The sequence below is a fragment of the Lacerta agilis genome, chromosome 12, assembly GCF_009819535.1.
Source record: "Lacerta agilis isolate rLacAgi1 chromosome 12, rLacAgi1.pri, whole genome shotgun sequence".
Lineage (NCBI taxonomy): Eukaryota > Metazoa > Chordata > Lepidosauria > Squamata > Lacertidae > Lacerta > Lacerta agilis.
Window position 1 is genome coordinate 25,239,611 of NC_046323.1, and position 20,796 is coordinate 25,260,406.

The 20,796-nt window shown below is 38.7% G+C and overlaps 1 protein-coding gene across 3 annotated transcripts in view; it reads left to right on the forward strand.

Annotated features, from left to right (window-relative positions):
- Positions 1 to 18,438, forward strand: part of SNX13 (sorting nexin 13) — a 63,593-nt gene extending 45,155 nt beyond the window's left edge. Inside the window, exons 18-26 of one of the 3 annotated variants that reach the window (XM_033165645.1) lie at positions 380 to 552; positions 1,615 to 1,722; positions 3,943 to 4,053; positions 7,547 to 7,708; positions 9,541 to 9,612; positions 11,992 to 12,137; positions 13,273 to 13,341; positions 14,305 to 14,417; positions 14,691 to 18,438. In XM_033165645.1, coding sequence (XP_033021536.1) covers positions 380 to 552; positions 1,615 to 1,722; positions 3,943 to 4,053; positions 7,547 to 7,708; positions 9,541 to 9,612; positions 11,992 to 12,137; positions 13,273 to 13,341; positions 14,305 to 14,417; positions 14,691 to 14,938 — 1,202 coding nt within the window. In that variant the 3' untranslated portion in view covers positions 14,939 to 18,438. The remainder of the gene's footprint in view (positions 1 to 379; positions 553 to 1,614; positions 1,723 to 3,942; positions 4,054 to 7,546; positions 7,709 to 9,540; positions 9,613 to 11,991; positions 12,138 to 13,272; positions 13,342 to 14,304; positions 14,418 to 14,690) is intronic. The other 2 variants (XM_033165646.1, XM_033165647.1) reach the window with 2 other exon arrangements.
- The last annotated feature ends 2,358 nt before the right edge of the window (positions 18,439 to 20,796 follow it).

Here is a 20,796-nt window from a genome sequence, read left to right on the forward strand (position 1 = left end):
AAACAAACAAAAATCCTTCTAGTAGCACCTTAAAGACCAACTAAGTTTGTTCTTGGTATGAGCTTTCGTGTGCATGTACACTTCTTCAGATACCACACTTCAGAAGAAGTGTGCATGCACACAAAAGCTCATACCAAGAACAAACTTAGTTGGTCTTTAAGGTGCTGCTAGAAGGATTTTTTATTTTGTTTTGATTATAGGATGTTATGATTTCATACACAGAGCAAGGCAGTTTGTTTTTTTCCTCAGTTTGCATGTCCATTTTGTCTCCACTTCCTGTCATTTCCAACATCACTTCATTTCATGTCTCTTCTGCCCTTTCGCCTTCCTCTTTTTGTGTTTCTTTTTTCTTCTTTCGTTTTTTGTTTTAAATTGCTAGTTTATGCTGATTATGACCCATATACTGTGGCAGGAGTTTGCAATGACCACGGCAAGACATACGCGCTATATGCTATCAGTGTTCGCCGTCGAACCCCAAATGGTGATGAAGTATGGAAAACATATCGTCGCTACAGTGACTTCCACGACTTCCACATGAGGATTATTGAGCAGGTAATATTTGCAGTTAAAATGTGTGTGTGGAAAGAGCAGATGGCTTCCTCAATTAATTGAAATTAGTGATGAAAGAGATTCATTGAGCTCCTGCTGGTCTGAGCTCCTGATAATCCACTGGAGCTGGGATAAACTAACTATAACCTAAGTACTAACTTAGGAAAAGTTATGGTTTGGCTTGTAGTGACCTCAGAATAAAGTTAGTATCCCAAACAATCCTGTTCCAAACTTCAGCTGCATTGCTAATTTAAATGAGCTTTTAGTTCAATGATAATTTATGTTTTGGTCTCAGATTCTGTCCCTAGCAATTCCAGGTATGGGTGGGAAAGACCCCCAATCTGAAATCCTTTAGAGCTGTTGCCAGTTAAGAGTCATGCTGCCCTCCAGAGGTTTTGGACTACAACTCCCATCAGCCTCAGTCAGCATGGCCAGTAGTCACAGATGATGGAAACTGTAGTACAGACATTTGGAGGGCATCACATTGGCTACCCTTGATCCAAATGGACCAATGGTGTGACTTGGTATCAGGCAGCTTCCTAGGTTCTGATAGTACTACAGAATTGATATTTAGGATCACATTACTGTGCAGAGAAGTATCTTGTATGCTCACACACATATGGGAAAAGAGTGTGTCAGGGAGAAACCTAAGCTAAATCTATCCTTGACATTTTCATTTCCTGTATGTAAAGGGTATCTTGTGTTCACAGATAAACGGATAAAACTAATGGTCCTTTATTCTGCATGGTTGAGCATTCAGTTGCATGAACCCACATTGTTAGCCCGAAGTGGTACAGTCTAGAAACAAGTTGTTCACCTGTCCAGTTGATGCTAAACATTCTTAGCATTGGTGCAGATGTAAAATTCCAGATGTTTCTCATCACAGTTAGATCTGGGGGTGAATGAGGGAACTTCTTCTTGATTTCTTAAACAAAGTAAATAGATTGGAAGTGTTGCATGTGAAATGGACCCGAAATGTATTTATGAAATGAATGCATAGTAATTCAGTTTGGATGTAGATGTTAGGTGTGTATTTAAAATAAAAATTTATGGGTTCTTTTCTAGTTTGAAAATCTAGGAAGTATGTTAAAGCTTCCTGGTAAAAAAACATTCAACAACATGGACAGAGACTTCTTAGAAAAAAGGAAGAATGATTTAAATGCATATTTGCAGGTATGTTCTTATATTCAAGTTTTTCATTATGTGTGCATTAATAATTTTTGTCCTAATTTGATCTCTTGAAAATTTGTAGCAAAGTTCATAACTCAGATGGGCTAATATTTGTATCCAAAATTGTTTAGCGTAGCTGCAAGGTATTCAGACTATCGGTGTTATGTGTTTTTTTTTGACACCCATCTGTTTCTGGAGACAGTGGAAGAGTGTGCCTTTGGGGTGAAGTCAAACTCAGACTGTTGGCAGGTTGCAATGCCTCCTGTGGCTGTAGAGACCGATGCGGGAGAGACGTGTTTTGTTGTGGCTGAGGAAGATGAAGAAATTATTAATAATTGTGCTAATAGTAATTATGTTTTGATATTGGTATCTTCAGTATTTTGGAAACCTGATTTGGTTTTTAAATTTAAAAAAGTGTTGGAAGGAAGCACATAAGGTAATGTTAAGATGACATAGGGGATCCAGCCTTGCTACTGTATGCTCAGATAGCAGCTGTGGCCAGGAGAAGCTTTGCTCAGCATAGTCTCATATTCAGTGCCAGCTTCTGTTGAGGCTGAACAGTAACACTCATGCCTTGGATACATTAAGATCGAATTATTGCAGTGTATTCTAAAGCCGTTTTTGAAGTGCCCTTGGAAGATTTTAGCAGCTGGGCTTCCACAAGAACATGGCTGTCTGAGGGTACTATGCTCATTCGAGAACATCTGCACTAGTTTCCAATTAGAGCTGTCCCCTGAAAGAAAATTGGCTCTGAACCCACTTCAAGGGCCTAGAAAGTGTGCTGTCTTAGCTTGGAGCAACACTGTGCTTCATCTTGGGTACACTAAGCAGAGGGTCACCTTGGTTCCAGAGCCTTGGGAGGGTGTGGTTCCCCATTGACTATAATGGGGAAGAAATAACAATAATAATATTTTTATTATTTATACCCCACCCATCTGGCTCGGTTTCCCCAGCCACTCTGGGTGGCTTGCAGCACATATTAAAAATTGTAAAACATCAGACACAAAAAACTTCCCTAAACAGGGCTGCTTTCAGATGTTTTCTAAAAGTCAGGTGGTTGTTTATTTCCTTGACATCTGACGGGAGGGCATTCCACAGGGTGGGCACCACTACCAAGTAGGCCCTCTGCCTGGTTCCCTGTAACCTCACTTCTCACAGTGAGGGAACCGCCAGAAGGCCCTCGGAGCTGGACCTCTGTGTCCGGGCGGAACAATAACATGATATGTTACAATTGAAAGTGTTTTCAGGCATAGTAGTTATTTTTGATGGTATGAAACATGTCACAATCTTCTACTGGCGTCATGGGGTCACTGGATTGGGCTCTGACTCCACCGTGATCATGAGGCAAGAGCAAAGACTCTGGGAAAGTGGGCGGCTCCCATTCGGTTTTTCTGTTGCTGCTTGATCAAAGCCATCACATCGCCTTTAGCTCCTGTTTTTCTTACATTTCCTCAAGCTATTTTTTCCTCTTTCTACAATTCCTTCATAACTTTGCGAGACCTTTTATCTTACTTCCTTTCCATTCAGTATTCTTCAAAGAAAGATTTTTTTAAAAGACAAAAAGATACTAGTAGAAGATAGTACAATTGGTACTGATCTGAAGTGTAGGTCTCTGTGACATCATGGGGTCAGTGGGGCCACTCCCTAATATGGACTGCAGTGCCTCTTCATTTTCTTACATGTTCTATGCCCTGTTGTTTAAGGGAAAACTGGGCATCTTTTATTTCTTTACTACCTGAAACTCCGATGAGTGTTTGAGCTTGGTGAGTCCATAAAACTGATTGGGAGCCACCCACTTCCCCAAAGAGTCTTTGGTCCTGCCTCATGATCAAAGTGGAGTTGCAGCCCAATCCAGTGACCCCATGACACCATAGAGGTCAGGACCAATTCTAGTTTTAGGCACAGTTTCAGTTGTTTTTGTGGAAGATGCCTTTAAAATGTGAGAGTAAAGGTACTCCTGTAACCTTTATATTTTTAGACGGAATCATAATAAATGTACAGACATACTAGCTTATTCTGAGGGCATGGGTTTGGGGTTTTTTTGAATGGGGGAGGGACTGAACTGGCCAATTCTGCTTAGGAGAAGGACTACTAGTTCTTTTAGGAAGCAAGAGCTATGCAAAAGCATTTAAAACATCTTATTTCTGCTGTGCTTTAAAGTGTTTTATCATTCAGAACCAAAATGCTCACCTTCCAAAATTACCTGCCTCCTTTACTTCTTAGCTTTTGTTAACTCCTGAAGTGATGAAATGTTATCCAGCTTTAATACTCTGTGTGTATGACTTCTTGGAAAACAAGGCATACAGTAAAGGAAAGGGAGAGATTGCTCGGAAGGTAAGAATACTATCTGTTGTCTAGCAGGGCTCAGTGATGGCTGTCCTACAACATTGTGCACAATCAATCAACATAATCTGTTGTTCATATTGTATGCCCTTTGTTGTTTAGCTTGTATTACATGATTTATATATGAATGGACACGTGGCATAAATGCAGTATGCAAATAAGGGGTTGTTGTTTTTAAAACAGAAGCATTTATTTATCGGCAAAGAAGCCAAACTTGCAGAAGAGAATTGTAATACAAAAAGTTTCTGTATTGTTTATAAGTTTGTAATCAAGCCTGAGATGCACCTAGTGTTGAAAGATGTAAATATCCCTTCCCTTTTATTTACCCTAAAATCCTCTGCCCATTCCAGGCACCACATGCTTCATGACTCCAACCACCTGCTCAAAAGAGAGAATGCATGTCTCCCTCTAAGACTGGTTTTTGAGGCTGTTTCACATCAAAGAGCAAAAGGAGCTAAGCACCAAATTTTAATATGCAGCACTTTGTCAAAGTTGATCGTATAGTAATTGTGCTTGAAGTAGATCAACTTGCAGATTTTACATGCTTACTTACCCCTTTTGCCCTCACAATTCCTTTCTATAAATTAGGCACAGCTTGCTGTGCTATTCTAAAAAATTAAATTTAAATAGAGGTTGAACTAAAATACATGTGTCTAAAATGATTCAAGTTTCTGTAACTCTCTGGAGACTAAATCCCTGTTGTTCTTAAACTTTTTCATTTGAACCGAAACAGTTAAATTTGTGCATATTCATATTGTGCCGTGGTTTGTACAGTTCCTCTCAGCTCATTTGCATGCCACTTAAAAATATGTAGTTTTCTTGTTTGGCCAAAAAGAGAGAGACTTTGCACAGAAACCCTTGAGGGCTAGACTGAGGACCATGTTGTCACTTCAGGAATCGCTGTGCCTTAAAAAGATGGTGGGCTTTAAATCCAAATGCATAATTATATCTGAAAGAAGTTTCTGTATTTTGCATGATCCTGCATTGCAATTCCATTATAGATATTATACAAGGGCCATATGGACATTGAATCAGGGAGTGCAAGTAATGTATTTTACACATTTATCCCACAAGGATTCTTAAGATAACTAACATACAACAGGGACACAACAACATATTGATAAAACCACAACAAAATGTTAATGGATTATAAAACACTGGGCAAATTTTGTTGGGTAGCAACAGGAAATATCAAACTCTAATAAAAACTAAGGAAAAAAAAACAGTCCTCCCCATTGTCTGGCAGGCAAGCAAAGTTGGGCATTCCAGAGATTAGGGGTCATAAAAAGCCCCTCTCTCTAGCCATTGTCAACACATCCAGAAGCAGAAACACTCAGACCAAGTCCTCAGAAAAAGGTATTGGGGTAGATGTCATGTTTTCCAGTCTCAGACTACTTAGGGCTTTGGCGATCAGAAACAGCACTTAAAATTGTGCCGAGAAACTGGGGTTTCTCGACTCTGGGGTTGCGGCGCTCATCTCGCTTTATTGGCCGAGGGAGCTGGCGTACAGCTTCTGGGTCATGTGGCCAGCATGACTATGCCGCTTCTGGCGAACCAGAGCAGCGCATGGAAACACCGTTTACCTTCCCGCCGGAGCGGTCCCTATTTATCTACTTGCACTTTGACGTGCTTTCGAACTGCTAGGTTGGCAGGAACTGTTACGTTGGCAGCTTAATATATAAAAATATACAGCTTAATATATAAAAATATCTGTAAGTGGTGTGCAAAAAAATGAAGCAACAACAAACAACCTAAAGAAAAACACACAATTACATATAAAAATGTTAAAGACAAAATTATATAGAAATCAATATCAATTCATTTGCCTTTTGACACTGTTCTTTAAATGTTCCCTGTTCTCTCATGTTAGAACCAATTGACCATCTAGCAGCTATATTTTCCCCAGTTGTAGTTTCCAAGCAGTCTTCAGAGGCAGCCTCAGCAATTGAGGCTGTCAGTGGAGTTTCATTGCACGAAAAGCCATACCTGGCCAATCAACCAAACGCTCCAGAGAATACTTGAGCATCCATCTGGAAAGAGAGGTCTAATTTCACGCCAGGCTGTAATTGGCTGGCTTTAGAGGTGTGAGTAGGCTTGATGCTACATTTTTCTAGGTTCCTAGATGCCCCATCAATTATATTTGCTCACTTGGAAAAATTCTTGCACACAGGCATTTGTCCCTTACGTGCACACACCACAACCTGTCTTGCCTCCTCCCAAAGAGTTGATTTACAAACAGCTCATGAACATTTTGCAAACATGCCCACTGCATTACAAATCTTGGATGAGGCACATTACCATATATATTTTGAGTTGCAATGGATTTTAGATATATGGAAACAACAGAAATTAGCAAATAACATAGTCCTCATTTAAAAACAACAACTTTTTTTTTAGATTATTGGACCAAAACAGGGACTCTAGCTTGGCAGGGAACCTACTCTAGAAGTGTGGATAATAATGCTTAGAACAACTGTATAGATTACATTATAGAAGTAAACTAGTAATATAGAATCACACATTATGATCTATCAGAAACAATGTGCCCATTTCAAATTATTTCCCTATATAATGTATAGTAGAAAATAATCTATGTTTTGATTCCACAGAATTATTGCCCCCCTGGCCCCCCCATATTATAGTCTGATGGGGCTGGCTGATGTGTAGTATTTAAACTTAGATTGGTTCTTTTTAGTTCTTTGATGCATTACAGAGGTGGAGGAAGATCACATATGGCTACCATCTTCAGTAGCAGTGCTTTGTTAATTGGAATGTGTAGCCGTTATTTAAATTCCAAATAGATTTTTACTAACTCCACACAATCTTTCTCTTTCAAAATAACAAATAAATGCACACAGGATAACATATTTCTGCTTCAAGAGCAAGGGTCTATTATCCCCAGTAGCTGGTGTGTACACTTCAATGGATGAACACTTTAATTTAGTGCACGCGCTCTTGCACACACACTCTCTCTCTCCTCTCCCTTTTATTTTCTCATCTTCTTTTTGTTGCAGCTTCCCAAAAAGCTGTTCTTAAGGGTGTTGGGACTTTTTGGAACAGTATGTACTTTGGGTTGGGGGGATACAACTGGAGGGGAAAATCTGAGACCCCCTTCTGTGTGGGTGGAGATGTCTTCTGCTTGAGCAGGGGCTCTCTAGCTTTCATTCCATTAATATTATTCAGCACCAGCAAACATGGTACTTTGCATAGTAATGTTACAAAAGCAAATCCTTTGCCCAAGAAACTTGCTGTCTGTGGATGACATTTCTCTCAGTTTTCATCATTTTCAAAGTCAGGACATGTATTTTACAAAACTACGGTAGCCTTACTGATGCCTGAAATTAACACAGTGATGTTTTTTCATAGTAATGGCTTTGTATTACTGCTCTCCAAAACAGTGTGATGTTTTCAACACACATTATTGGATGACTGGAGTCATATCCTCATAGATTTATGCAATCGTGGTAAATGTTTTCCTCTTCAGATGGACACATTTGTAAACCCACTGCGTAACTCTATGAGAAATGTTTCAAATGCTGTCAAGTCCTTCCCTGACAGCTTCGCAGAGGGGATGACTAAAATGTCAGACAACATGGGCAAAATGTCAGAAAGATTGGGACAAGACATAAAGCAATCATTTTTCAAGGTAAGAATGCATTGAAGTAACGCACATTAGACTTGGTTCCATTTTGGGCCTCCTCATTTAAACATGATCAGACTAGGCAAAATGTGAGGTAACAGTTATGTTTAATAGTCTTGCCTTTCTTTTTATTTGGAAGAATGAAAAAAAATAACCTAGGAAGGAGTGCATAAGAACATAATCCTGCCAAAGTCCTTCTGGACACATGGACCCTGTGCAAGCCCAAATCTTACTTGGGGTCATTTCACCTTATACACGTAATGCTAAACCATGGCTTAGTGATACTTGCAAGCCAGCACTGTAAAATGTTGCAGAGTGAGTGAAACGTCTGTGGGTTCAGATACGTAGATTAATACAGCTGCTACCATCAGTTGAGAAGCTTGATTGTTAAGTTGCCAAACGTTCTCTTAAACAGAGCGTTTGGCAACCGTGGGCCATCTTCTTCACAAATGGTGCACCCTGTCATTTCTTTTAATCATTTTTGCCTTACCAATATACTGCTGAATATGCAGTTACATCAGTGTATAGGGTAGTTTTGTTTCAAAGACATGTAAAGCTCCCTAATGTTGATATTACGGTAGTTAATTTAGGGTGGGCCACTACTGAAAATGCACACTCTCATTCTTAATTTCAGAACACTGTCTGTGCTCCAGCACTTTCCTCAAATACTGTCAACTTTGCAACCCTTACTGAGTTACCAGAACACCTAGGCTTATTTTAACATAGTTTTCCTCCCCACATTTCCACTTACTGGCTGCAGCCCAGAGCTTTTCAGTGCTTCAATGCTCACACGATGCTCTGCCTAAGCAGAGGCCGTCCTCTGTTTCCATGCTAGGGAATGTTCTGGCTTGCATCAGGCATCATGTGTGCATCAAGAGCTCTGTGCGTACACTAGAGATGCTGGAGAGGGGAGACAAATGTCTGAAGCAATTTTCCCTCCCATTCCCCCCCCCCCAGACCTTGCTTTCCATCAATCCCCTTCCCCACCCTTGAATAAAATATATTTATTCCATTTAGCCTTGCCATTGCTAACCCAACACTTCTGCTATGTCACACATTAATGCATCTTTCCCAAAACGGAATATTTCAAGTGTGTAATGTTACAATAAAACCATGCAAGATGAGTTTTTTTTTAATCTCCTTTTCTTCTTTTCGTTGTATTGCGTAAATATTGCTGTAGAACTGAGGCAGGGAAACCTGTGGCATTCCAGAAGCTGCTGGGTTCAAATTCCCATCAGTTTCAGATAGCTTGGCCAATTTCTGACAGGCCACAGATTTCCCCACCCCTGTTCTAAGGTCAGCAATGTAGGGCCTTACTAATCTTTAACAAATGCACCTGCATAGTAATAAACAATATTGGAACCTTTTCTTTAAAAATGGACTAAAGTAAAATTTGAAAATGCAGATTAAGCAGTAGTTTATGCCTTTAGGAATAAGGCATTTTGGAAGCATAAACTATTTGTGTTATATGAGATTTAAGCAAAAGCAAGTCTTATTTTTCCATTATATTTTATAAATTGATACGAAAAAATCCCAAAGAAAAAGTTATTTATAAAATGATAAGTGTGAGTATGCAGGCCAGTTAGGCTTTTTGTTATGTGACTATTAGATACTCATAATGCTGCTTAATTTGTTACAATACTTGTTTTGGATTTTTATTAAAGCACTTCCGCAGTGCTGTGTCTTAGCAGATTTTATATCAAGCATTTAAAAGTATTTTATGAACTAAAGTTCATAAAAGTATTGGTTTTGAATTGAGTTTCAGAATTCTATGGCTTTATAAAGGATATTTTTTTATCACTATTTCTCGCTTTCAATAATTTCTCTTTGGGATTTAGGATCCTCCTTTAATGCAGAAGACATACGTTGATCCTAAGCACTGCCGTGTTGCAGCACAAGTTGAAGACAATGTGAGTTTGATAGCTGCTTTTAAACTAACCTCACTTTTGTTTATAAATGAAATGTATACATGTGTCTATATGTGCATGTTATATATATACACATACATGTGCATGTGTACACACTAGAACTTACCCATGGTATTACTGTGAATCAGTGGTGGATAAATATGTAAAGTCCTCTAGCTAAGGTCCCAATAACAACTACAGTGGTGCCCCGCTAGACGAAAATAATTCGTTCTGCGAATATTTTCGTCTAGCGGTTTTTTCGTCTAGCGAAGCACCAGTGCAAACCGCGGTTTTCGCTAGACGAAAAAAAAATTTTTTTTTTCGTCTTGCGAGGCAGCCCCATAGACAAATTCGTCTTGCGGGGCAGCCTTCCGCTAGACGAATGCCTTCGTCTAGTGAGTTTTTCGTCCAGCGAGGCATTTGTCTAGCGGGGCACTACTGTATAGGCAAACTGAAAGGCAGCATGCATCATGGGATTCTCACCGCCCTTTGACAGCAGCCTTCATGCCTTATTTAAAATGTAAAGGAAATCTCAGTTTTGAACCCTGATTGCCATGTCACGTGGGGGGATTCCTGTTAAAGGAACGTGACCCCAAACCCCATCAGGTGTGCAAAGCTACTTGAATAGTTTTTTGGATCCCAATAAAACTTAATTATAGCGATGATAGATAGATAGATAGATAGATAGATAGATAGATGCCCCCCACTCCTACAATATTCAAATGATCAACAAATTCTGTGTCAGTTCTATTAAAAAAAATGGATAGCTTCCTTTACTACATTTTCATAAGAGTTTATTATAGTTCCATGACCTCAAAACATTAAACAACTTCTTTGGTCATAGATGTAGTTGAGTTTCTTATTAAATGCTCCAAAGTGAGTGTATGTAAGAATACAAAGGTGAAGATTAAAAGGCTAAGTCCCTGATGTTCTCATAAACTAGGGAATTTCTGATTTGGTTGAAACACTGATTAAATATGTGAAGATCAGTTCAAAAAAAAATCTTTTATCTTTAATGAGGACAGAAGGACCATAAGATTACCACTGATTATATGCAGATTTGTCATGGTCATAAATCTGCACCTGTTCTACACTTCACATCTTTTTCTTGCCACATCAAAGCATTCCAGTCTCTATATCTGAATACTGTCTGCTGCTATGATTTTAGCAAAAGCAAAAACAAAACCCTTCTTTAGGAGCATTACATGTTTCATGTTTTCATAGTTTTGATCATCACAGAAAGAGCTTATATTCTCTTTCATTGCTGTTACTGATTTTGATTTATGGTGCATCTTGCTAGTAATGAAGTGTGAAGATTCTACATATGTATGTGGAAGCAAAATAATTTCCCCCCAAAATGCTAAATATGGTTGGGTTTGCATCTTTCAGTGTTTTCATGTCACCGAAGAATGTGTTAGTCAGCTCGTAATATTCAGATACACTGTGGGTGTATCAGTGATCCACAAAGTTTTGTTTGAAATTAAGAGCTACCAAGACACTATCCCAAGGGCCATTCAGCTGATTCCACACACTCGGGAGTGCTTCAGACTTGTTTCTCTTCAAACAACAACCTCCCATGCTGAGCGGCAAAAGATTTTTGAAACTGATAATGCAAATTCAGTTTGTAACATGCTGTTCATTGAAAAAAAGTCAAAAATTCCAAGGGGCCAGTAGTTCATAGAGCATCTTTTTCCTTTCGATTTTGATCTCCTTCATAGAAAAAAGTGTTGCTAAATATGATTTAATGTTCCTAGGCTATAACTTTCAAAAACAGGAATCTGAAATGAAGGCCTATGAGCTAAATTTGTATACTTTGTTGACAAATTATTACTGACAGATATAAACACATTATTTCATTACTTTGTCTTCTGTGATGGCTTCCAGTCTCTCTCTGGGTCTTATTCCAAGTATTGATATTAACCTTGAAAAATATGCCACAAAAGGTTCAATGCCAGGGTATCTATGGGGGTAGAATCTGTCGTATGTAAATACCAGATCGCTTTTGTGTTTAAAGTAATTATAACATGAAGGGGTTACAATGGGACCCTGAGATCTCTTGTTCTCCCAAAATCTGCTGTTGTGATTGGATTTGAGAACCCTCAAGAACAGTGCAGGAGACAGTGCAGGGAGACTCTATGAAAATTGTCCCTTTCTGTTTGTGGAAGCATCTGCTGGATCAAACCACTTTCATGAGCAGGACTCCTTTCATTTGAAGAAGGACTGTGTTAGATCCAACCTTGTGTATTTCCTTGAGCTGAAATGTTCCAATAGTTTCATACTTTTGAACAAAGCAAGCTCTTCAGAGTTTTGATATGTATTACTGAAATGAGGAAGATTCATTCACTTGCCAAAAAGTAATAACCTTTTCACCCCATTTTATAGGTGGAGGACAATGTTCCTCTTAAAATAATGCTGCTACTCATGGATGAAATCTTTGATCTAAAGGAGAGAAATCAATGGCTACGACGAAATATCAAAAACTTGCTTCAGCAGCTTATTAGAGCAATGCATGGATATACAATAAATAAGTACTGCCTTCCTTCTTTATAATTATAACAAAACATGTTAATTCTGTAAAGTACATGTGAAAAACCTATGTCTTTTAAGCACTCATTTTGGAGGCAAAACGTGATGTGATAAATGGTTCTCTTACTCCTCCTCCTCCTCCAGACAGTGTTTGCTGTCTGTCTTGTTTCCTTACCCAGCTAGCTTATAAAACAGATCCATTAGTCTCACCAGAAGGGTGCTTCTGCATGATGGCGTGCTGGACCCAGGTAGCTTTTGAGCATATCACCTGGGTCCAGTGTGTCTTTGTGGGAGATTACCAATATTTACTTAGTAAAATTACAATTCCTTTCCTACCCTACCCTCATGTATCTTAGATAGGGTAGGGTAATGGATTGAATGCTGCATTCATGTGGTATGCACCTTGGATCAATTTCCTGCTCAGCTGTGAAGCTTGATATTTGGCATTGAGTTAGTCTCAGGCCTGGTTGCATGACTCTGTAAGTCAAACTATGTTTTAGTGCAGGCTATCTGTCAGAGAGGAACTTGCAGTCATTGTGCTTCTGCATTGACCTCTTTATTGCTGTCCTGTGGAAGATTAAGCCATGGATTGGCTTAGCGTGTCATCCAGACCAGAAGTCATGGCTAAGCTCTCTCCTCACCAACCATGAGCTGTAGCCAAAAACAAATCTTACTGAATTTGGCTTACCATGTCATGCAAAACAGCCTTAGCAGTCTCTTAGGACTATTCCTGCACTTGCAATTGGTACTGTATACTTCACAACTATCCAGCTTTTCTTTGGATAGTCATATGTTAAATATAATTACTTTTGTGAAATATGTAGGGGAGAAATGAAGGTTCTGGAGTCAGCCCCTTAAAGCTCAGCTTGCTGTAGGCACCTTTGCATGAAGGTATAGAAGCACTTAAAACAGCAGCAAATTTGTTTAGAGAAATGGTGTGCTCTCCTTTCCTACCTACCCTTCCAGCCCCACAAATGTATTTGGTAGATGTAAGTGTTGCAGAGATACAGGTCTTGCCAACCCTTTCAGGTGCTGCTATATCAATGAATTTTGGACATGAGATTTGTCCCTTTTATTTCTTGCATTCGATTTTAAAGAATACGATATATTAAAGCAATATGCCCATCTTAATTTCAGAAAAATAGTAGATCATGTTGATTGGATGACATCTCCTGAACAAGTAGCAGATGCCGTTAAACGTTTCAGGTATGTCCTTTTAACGCATGCTGTACCCAAAGCAATTTATGTTTCCTGCCTATATTTCCTGTTGTTCACATCTATACGATGTTATAACTATTCTTATTTTTCACGAGAGCCACTTTCTCTGCTAGGTTTAAAGAGATGATTAACCTTTTCTTGGTAGGCGGTCTCTATAGAAAGCCTCCTTTGCAAATATGTTAAGTTACTTGAAAAATAGATGTACCTAGGGGGAAAAAATCTGCCTAATGTGCAATCTTACTATCAGCCTTCCTGGTTACAGTGAATAATACCTATATCCTGTATGTTTTCCAGCTTTGTTTTGTAGCAGTTAGTTTAACTTCTCTTTCCCGTAGAAAGTTTAAACTGATATCATTAGGAGTTTTCTACATTCCTCTCCTTTGCACTAGTGGCTTTTAATATCTTGATTTGTTGAGATAGCTTTAGCTGTCTTTGCATGTGACATCCAGCCTAGTTGGCACTGGGCCTCCAGCATAGTGCTATTCCTCCTAATTTATTCTGCTCTGGTCAGGCTAGTAAGCACCTGAAAAGGCTACAGCAACAGTGGCTAAGCTATTGCCTTCCAGATGTTGTTGGACCATAGTTCCTATCATCCCTGTGGATTGGATTTGCTGGCTGGGGCTGGTGAGTATTGGCGGGCTTCAGTCATTTGTCTAGGCTAACTATCACTGGATGTGATTAATCGTGCACAACCAGGATATTGTGGCTCTCTAAATGTTGTTGGACTCCAGTTCTCATTAGCCACAGCCAGTGTGGTCAATGATGCAGGTTTATCATCCTTGTTGTATAACCAAGATCTGAAGAAACACACCAGCTAATCTAGAGAAGCTACTTTAATATTGAGGTCTTAATATAGTACCTAAGATTTGCATGTGCAAGATGTGTTTTGAGTTTTCAGAGGAGAACTATAACCTGATTTTTATTTTAACTGGTAAAGTTGTCTGCTTGCAGAGATGCCTTTTGGCCCAATGGCATTTTAGCTGAGACTGTTCCCCGCAGAGACAATGCCATTAGAATGCGAACGAGAATTGCTGGAAAAACAAAATTACTGGGGATGATGCCAGGTATGTGAAATTATTTCTCCTTGAGCCGAATTGGAACATATCCTTAGATGTGTCACATAGGTTTTAAAGAAGCAGAGTCTTGTTTGCCTGCATGTGAACAGTGTTGAGAAACTATTTCTCTGAGGCAGTTTGCAACCTTGCATTTAGTGCGAGGGCTATTTAGGGAATGATAGTTATTTTCTTGAATATTTTAAGAAAATTTTACTTTTACAGCAAATAAACATGAAGATTGAATTGTTACTGAACTGTCACATCATTTTGTGATTTGTCTAGATGAATTGAAGCATATCCTAGGTGCTGAGACAACAAGGAAAGGCATTCTCAGAGTCTTTGAAATGTTTCAGCATACTCAGCTGAATAAGAGGATGGTATACGTCTTTCTGGAGGGCTTCTTGGAAACTTTATTTCCAGCAAATGAATTCCCTGAACTCTTCAAAAAACTGCATTCACCCTCAAAGCAGTTGCAGCGATATAAGCAAAGACTGCAATCTACACAAGCGCCTTCTTTACAGAAAAGGTGACACTCCAGATTTCTATGTTGGTGTCCATTTGCCCAGGACTTGGGCATGTTCTCTGGGGCTTAAAACTCTCATGCTGTTATTTCGGCACCGGTCTTTTAGTGTCACATATTAGATTATTAATGCATCCATAAGAGATAATCGTTCCTCTCATCCTCCTTCTCTTATGCAACCACTACCATGAACTGGGTTCATGTGTCTAAATGATTTGGTGCACCTTCATGCAACATTGAGAAGAATATTAGCCCACTCTGTAAGAATGTCTGTTCCTTCCACTCTTGACGGAATCTATGATTGCCAGCAATGAAAAGTGCTAGACTGTGTCAGTTGAGTGATAAGTAAAGCACAACTGTGGTGATAGCAATGGAGGACTTGACTGCTTTGCTCGGAACTGGGAGATTGTGCAATGTGAAAATCAGGGGCAATTTGATTTGCATTATGACTGTTGAGGCCATGTAGGTCTCGCTGAGCGGCTCTGAAGTGGTTGAGCTAGCATGAAAGAAGTCTTTTGAACAGATGGTTCTGAGAAATTTTATGATTTTCCCAAACTACATTTGCTAACTAAAGGTTGAAGTAATATGTGCGAAAGCCGTGTTAGCTTCACTTTCCAGAATGATGATAATAATAAATAACTAAGAAAATTATATTCGTTGGTTTTATTACTTAGTCAGGATGGGTACACATAAAGAAAAACATCTTGGTTTGAATTAGTCTGCTTAGTGATCTTGTTTTGCTCTTCAATAACAGTTATTGTATTCTGCATATAATTTTTAAAGAAGAAAGGCTCATAATAGCACTTAGTGAAGGGAAGGACAGATGTTTAAAAAAGGGGATTATCACATTTATTTATTAGGAGTTTTGGGGGCTAGGAAACAGAAGCAAATTAAAATACAACGTTCTCAACATTAAGAAACTATTATCAGAATGGTTTCACTTTATGCCATTAATTGTCACCCTTAGCTTTATTTAAGTGTGTTCACCTCAAGAGGAAAATTGCTGAAATGACTTGGTTTCTTACTGACATAAGTCTTCTGGACTTCATTGAACAGTCATATGCAAACAATTGCAAATTCCTGAATGCACCACAGTGTATATATGAAAATAAGAGACACAACAACAATATTTTTTTAAATAACAATCTTTTTTATTTTTTGCATAATGTAAAATTTTAATAAATAAACTTCTTCTACACAAAAAGCCCCCTGTCTATCCTCTTTACTTCCAGACATAATGTCTAATTGAGAATGAAGTAATAATTTACTACTTTTGCTGAGCCTTAATTTATCTTGGAATCTCCTTTTCCCGAATCTCCTTGATGAGCACCTCCCATGATCAAGGAATTTCAAAGCATTGGGTATAACCCCCTTAATATTCTACTATATAGTTTGTTTACGATCCCGAGAAAATATCCCAAATAGTAGTCATTTAATGCTCTGATACTAAACACATTTGATTTTACTCAACGGGGCTGACTTAAAAACAATGTGTTTCAGGTTTGGGCGTAAATGCAGTGCCTAAAGATCTTGCAAAACAGGTCCTCCCATGTAGGGAAAAAATCAGGAGAAAATGGCTTTAACCTCGAAAGAGAAAAAGAAATATTCATTGGGAGGGTATCCAAGAAATACATGTGTTTTTAAGGCATGAACAAGGAAGTCTACAGCCCTTCTCCTACCCACTATCTTTATTTGGATTCCATTCTTGCTGTGAAGCCTACTCAGTAATGGCAAAGCTGTTAAAAAAAAAAGATTTTTACATCTTAATTACAGTATGCATGTCTTCAAGTGCAATTGTTCTCCCCCCATCTCTACAGATCCATACTATACGTGTAATTCCCTTTTACCAGAATCAGAACAGCTTAAGATAACATGTATGAAGTATTCTTTCTGTAGCCTCCTCAATGCTTTTAAATATAGGTGGCAATTGACTTGAATCTCTCTCATATATACACACACACTTAAAAAAAATAATCTTAAGATTTGTTCCTCAGGCTCTGGCCTAATTCTAATTGAGGTAGTAGAACTGTCTGGAATCTATTACTTTAAATTGCAGGGGAGGACTTGCATGATTAATTAAAAAAAAAAAAAAGCACTGCAGGTAGAACAGAAACCCATCATGTTGGGGCGAAATAAGCTTGCTGATCTTTCCCTGTAAATTTAGTTTTCAGTCTACAGGCATCACCTGCAATTTGAAGTTGAATGATCTACATAGGTGTACTACTCAATGAAAACTTAGGCCCATGCCATCTCTTAATGACCTTTATTCCTGCCCAGTTTGACTTCTAAAACAATAGAATGCTATAATCCATGTGAAACACTGGATAATAGGAGAAAAGGCAGGCCTAAAATACAGGTAACAGCCTCAATATATGACTCGAGACTATTTTTCAATACTTCAAAGTGGAAATGAATAGCAATCAATATAGTATGTGGTATCTCTTACCCCTGGGCCATCTACATTAGACTTCAGAATTATGTTCAATTGTTGAATTTTAAAATTGATTACATATCCAGAAAATGTGTGAATGAAACAAAGGTGTGTTGTTTCTTTGAACGCAATTATTGCACAAAGGGTTTTTTCCATCTACATTTAATTTCAGAGCGTGCCTGTAGACAGAAGCAGTCAATTTGTACATCTCTTCCTGATTAGTTATTATGCATTGTTCCCATGTTGTCCATTCACATTATCTCAACTGTAGCCCCTGTGTTATTTTAAAGCGCCCCAGAATTGATTGTGTAAATGCAGCAGATACTTAGCCAGGTGTGACCTGGTCTGAGAATGCTGTGACCAGCCTCTGAAAATAAATGTGCCATTGTCCAGCAAAATGCACTTATTTTAGCCTTAATTGAGAGAGAATGAACAGTAAGGTGGAATATTTCATATGGTTCATCCTCAAGCTTCTGCCTCTGGTGTTTGCTATGACTAAACAATTAATTTTAAATGCTACCAGAATGTGTAATAATTTTTAAAAGTAAAATACGAATTCCACAACCTCAGTTTTAATTTAGTGCAATATTTTCCTGTAACGCATGTGTATTTGAATAACTGTTTAAAAAAAAGAGAGAAAGTTTTTAAGGTTTTGAGATCAAAGGTATACTGTCTTAACCAACAATGTATATTCTGTTATTGCTGCTGTGTTGGCTTATCTAAGGACTTGTTTTAAAAGTCTGGTTTGTCACTCCTTGTAAATCCCTACTTCTCTGTGCTCGAATGAGCATGGTTCTTACATTGCAAGGAGCAAAATCTAAAGAGCACATCTGAATATAGCTGTTAAATAAATGACTTGTGCATATCATTGTACAGTATGTGTCAACTGTGTGCCTAATGGTTCTTTCAATATCTCCCCCTTTTTCTTTAATGAAGAATGAAAACAAATTTGGAATGCCATGGTCTCTCTTTCTGACGGCTAAGAACTCTAAGTTTTTATTTGGAGTTTGCATTATGTTTGTCCAATAGAGAAGTTCAGAAAAGTACACTAATAAAAGTATTAACAAGAAAACTTTGAATTTGTCTTATTTGCTTAATTTGACTATAGCAGATTTGCTGCAGTTAGATCTTTGCAATGGTGACCTCATGTTTAGGAGAACAAAATAAAGGAGATTGGGGGGGGGGGAGTTATTGGACTGAATGAAGTATAAGTGTAATAGCAATTGATTTAGAATAAACGTGTCGTAAGAAAACTTAATGAACCTCAAACTTCAGTGCACCTGCAATGCAACCACATTAGCTATACATAATAGCAGACCTTCCGCAAAGTATTGTGTATCTTTAGTGCAACAATTTCCGATAGGGGTTCTCCCCCCCCCCCAGGTTTTATTTTCACAACAGCTGGACCTGTATGCAAGAACTATTGTTCTACTTTACATGTAAAAAAAATTCCAGCTGTTTCACATCAATCTTACCAACTCCACAGTATCAAGTTTCTAAAATGTCACTTGTTTGTCCCCTTGAAAAATGTTTATTGTAGCTCTTTTCTTACCCAGGTATCTAGTAAAATTGGTCCTGAGAAAAAAGTAAATTCATTGGGGGGGGCGGGACACCAGTATGGATGGCATCCAACGTTACTTATACTTACAAAAGACTTGCTGAAATCAGTGCACCTACTTTGAGGATGGTTATCATCCTATGTGTTTAGATTACAGAGTACATTGGATCATAAGCGTAGCATATGTGAGAGATCAGTGATCATTAAGAAATTATTATGAATGCAAGCTGGTGAATATGAGTGATCAGGAGTTCCCTATCTTATATAGCATGACAATTAAACTTAATTTTATGAAAAACTTTGTGCTGCTTTTTCTGAATATGAGAAGCAGCTTCCTCTCTGTACCATCCAGTGTTAGCCTGGACACTCCACAGTTTCAGCAATGAACCTAAATAAACCATTTCTGAGAGCTCATGATTCTCTTGAAGTAATTCAAGAGCAAGTGAAAGAAGCAAGAAAATAGTTCTCTATATTCTGTGCACATTTCAATACAACAGAAACGATCTTTTAAGAACTCCTACTAAAGTACATACCGGTAAGTGTGTTAAGCCAGTGACTGAATCTCTCCATGTGAACACAGTGTTGCCCTTTCACTCCGGGTAGCATTTCACCAAGCCAGTTCAACAGTAGTTGGGGATTTTACTATTTTAGCTCTTTGGAAATACATCTACCTGCAGGTGTTTTTCCCTTTTCTTTACGGGTGCTCATGGAGGTCACGGAAGCATGAAATCTGCCCTAATTCAGCTTAGCTGCTAATCACACAGTGAGAAAAGAAAGTGTGACTGAATATGGAATAAATGTCAGTTAGCACCTGTTTTCGCCATCTCAATTTGTTTTTCTTCTCACGGCATTTTACACCTCTTAATTTAATTTGTGACTGGCCTTTTTCTCCTTCCAGCTGTCCAGGGTTATACAACACACATTCCATTTGTGTTATCAAGGGCTTAACAGGCCCCAGCCACTGAGCCAAGCAAATTAACAGGGCTGCGCTGAACCTGTAGCCCTTCTGCTTTCTCGGCATCTTATCTCGCTCCATGAGGGTAATTCAATTCTCAGCTCTGAAATAGAGTAGGCATAGTTTTAACGTGCCTCAGAATCTTTTCCCATCCCAACTCTACAATTTTTCATAATAATAATAATAATAATAATAATAATAATAATAATAATAATAATAATAATAGAAACCCTTTAGGGTGCAAACCAGAGTACACTGTTTTTGCAGATGGCGACAACGCTTCTACATTACTCCCTAACAGCCAGATCCTATGCATGCTTGCTCTGAAGGCTGAAGAGCTATTTGGTTTCCATTTCATGGGTACAACTCAAATAATAATCCTATTATAAGACACAGCAGATGGAGGTGTGACCTCGAAGTTTTGCTTTGATCATCCAATACACCCATCTAATGGGAAGAGCAGCTCCAAAATGTGAATTCCAGCAGCTGACACTCCCTGGTAGCACCTTTTCCCGGAGAGCACCTGCTAAGGGCCGAGCGGCATGTTTGAAGTGAACTTTTTATGTTGTCAAGTGAGAGCTGGCTGTACTATATGAGATGGTAAGCGAGAAGCAGCACCAAGATTGATCTGAAACGTCGCTGAGGTCAGCAGCAAAGGACCACTGCAATTTGACGTTGGTTGGTTGAGATGGGAGCAAGCTTTTGATTCTTTCTTCATTGGCACAAAGTTGCCCTTTACATGTTACATGCTGTCCTGCTCAGGTGTGATGATGGTTTAAAAAAAGAGAATTCCTAGCAAGTTAGTGATTGGCAGGGTTTAATGATGCTAGGGGCACTCTCACTACTCTGTCCCATCACAAGCAGGGGACGAACACAGACCTTGGGACTTGTGGGGAAATGGTGTCTATAGTCCTGCTTGATAGT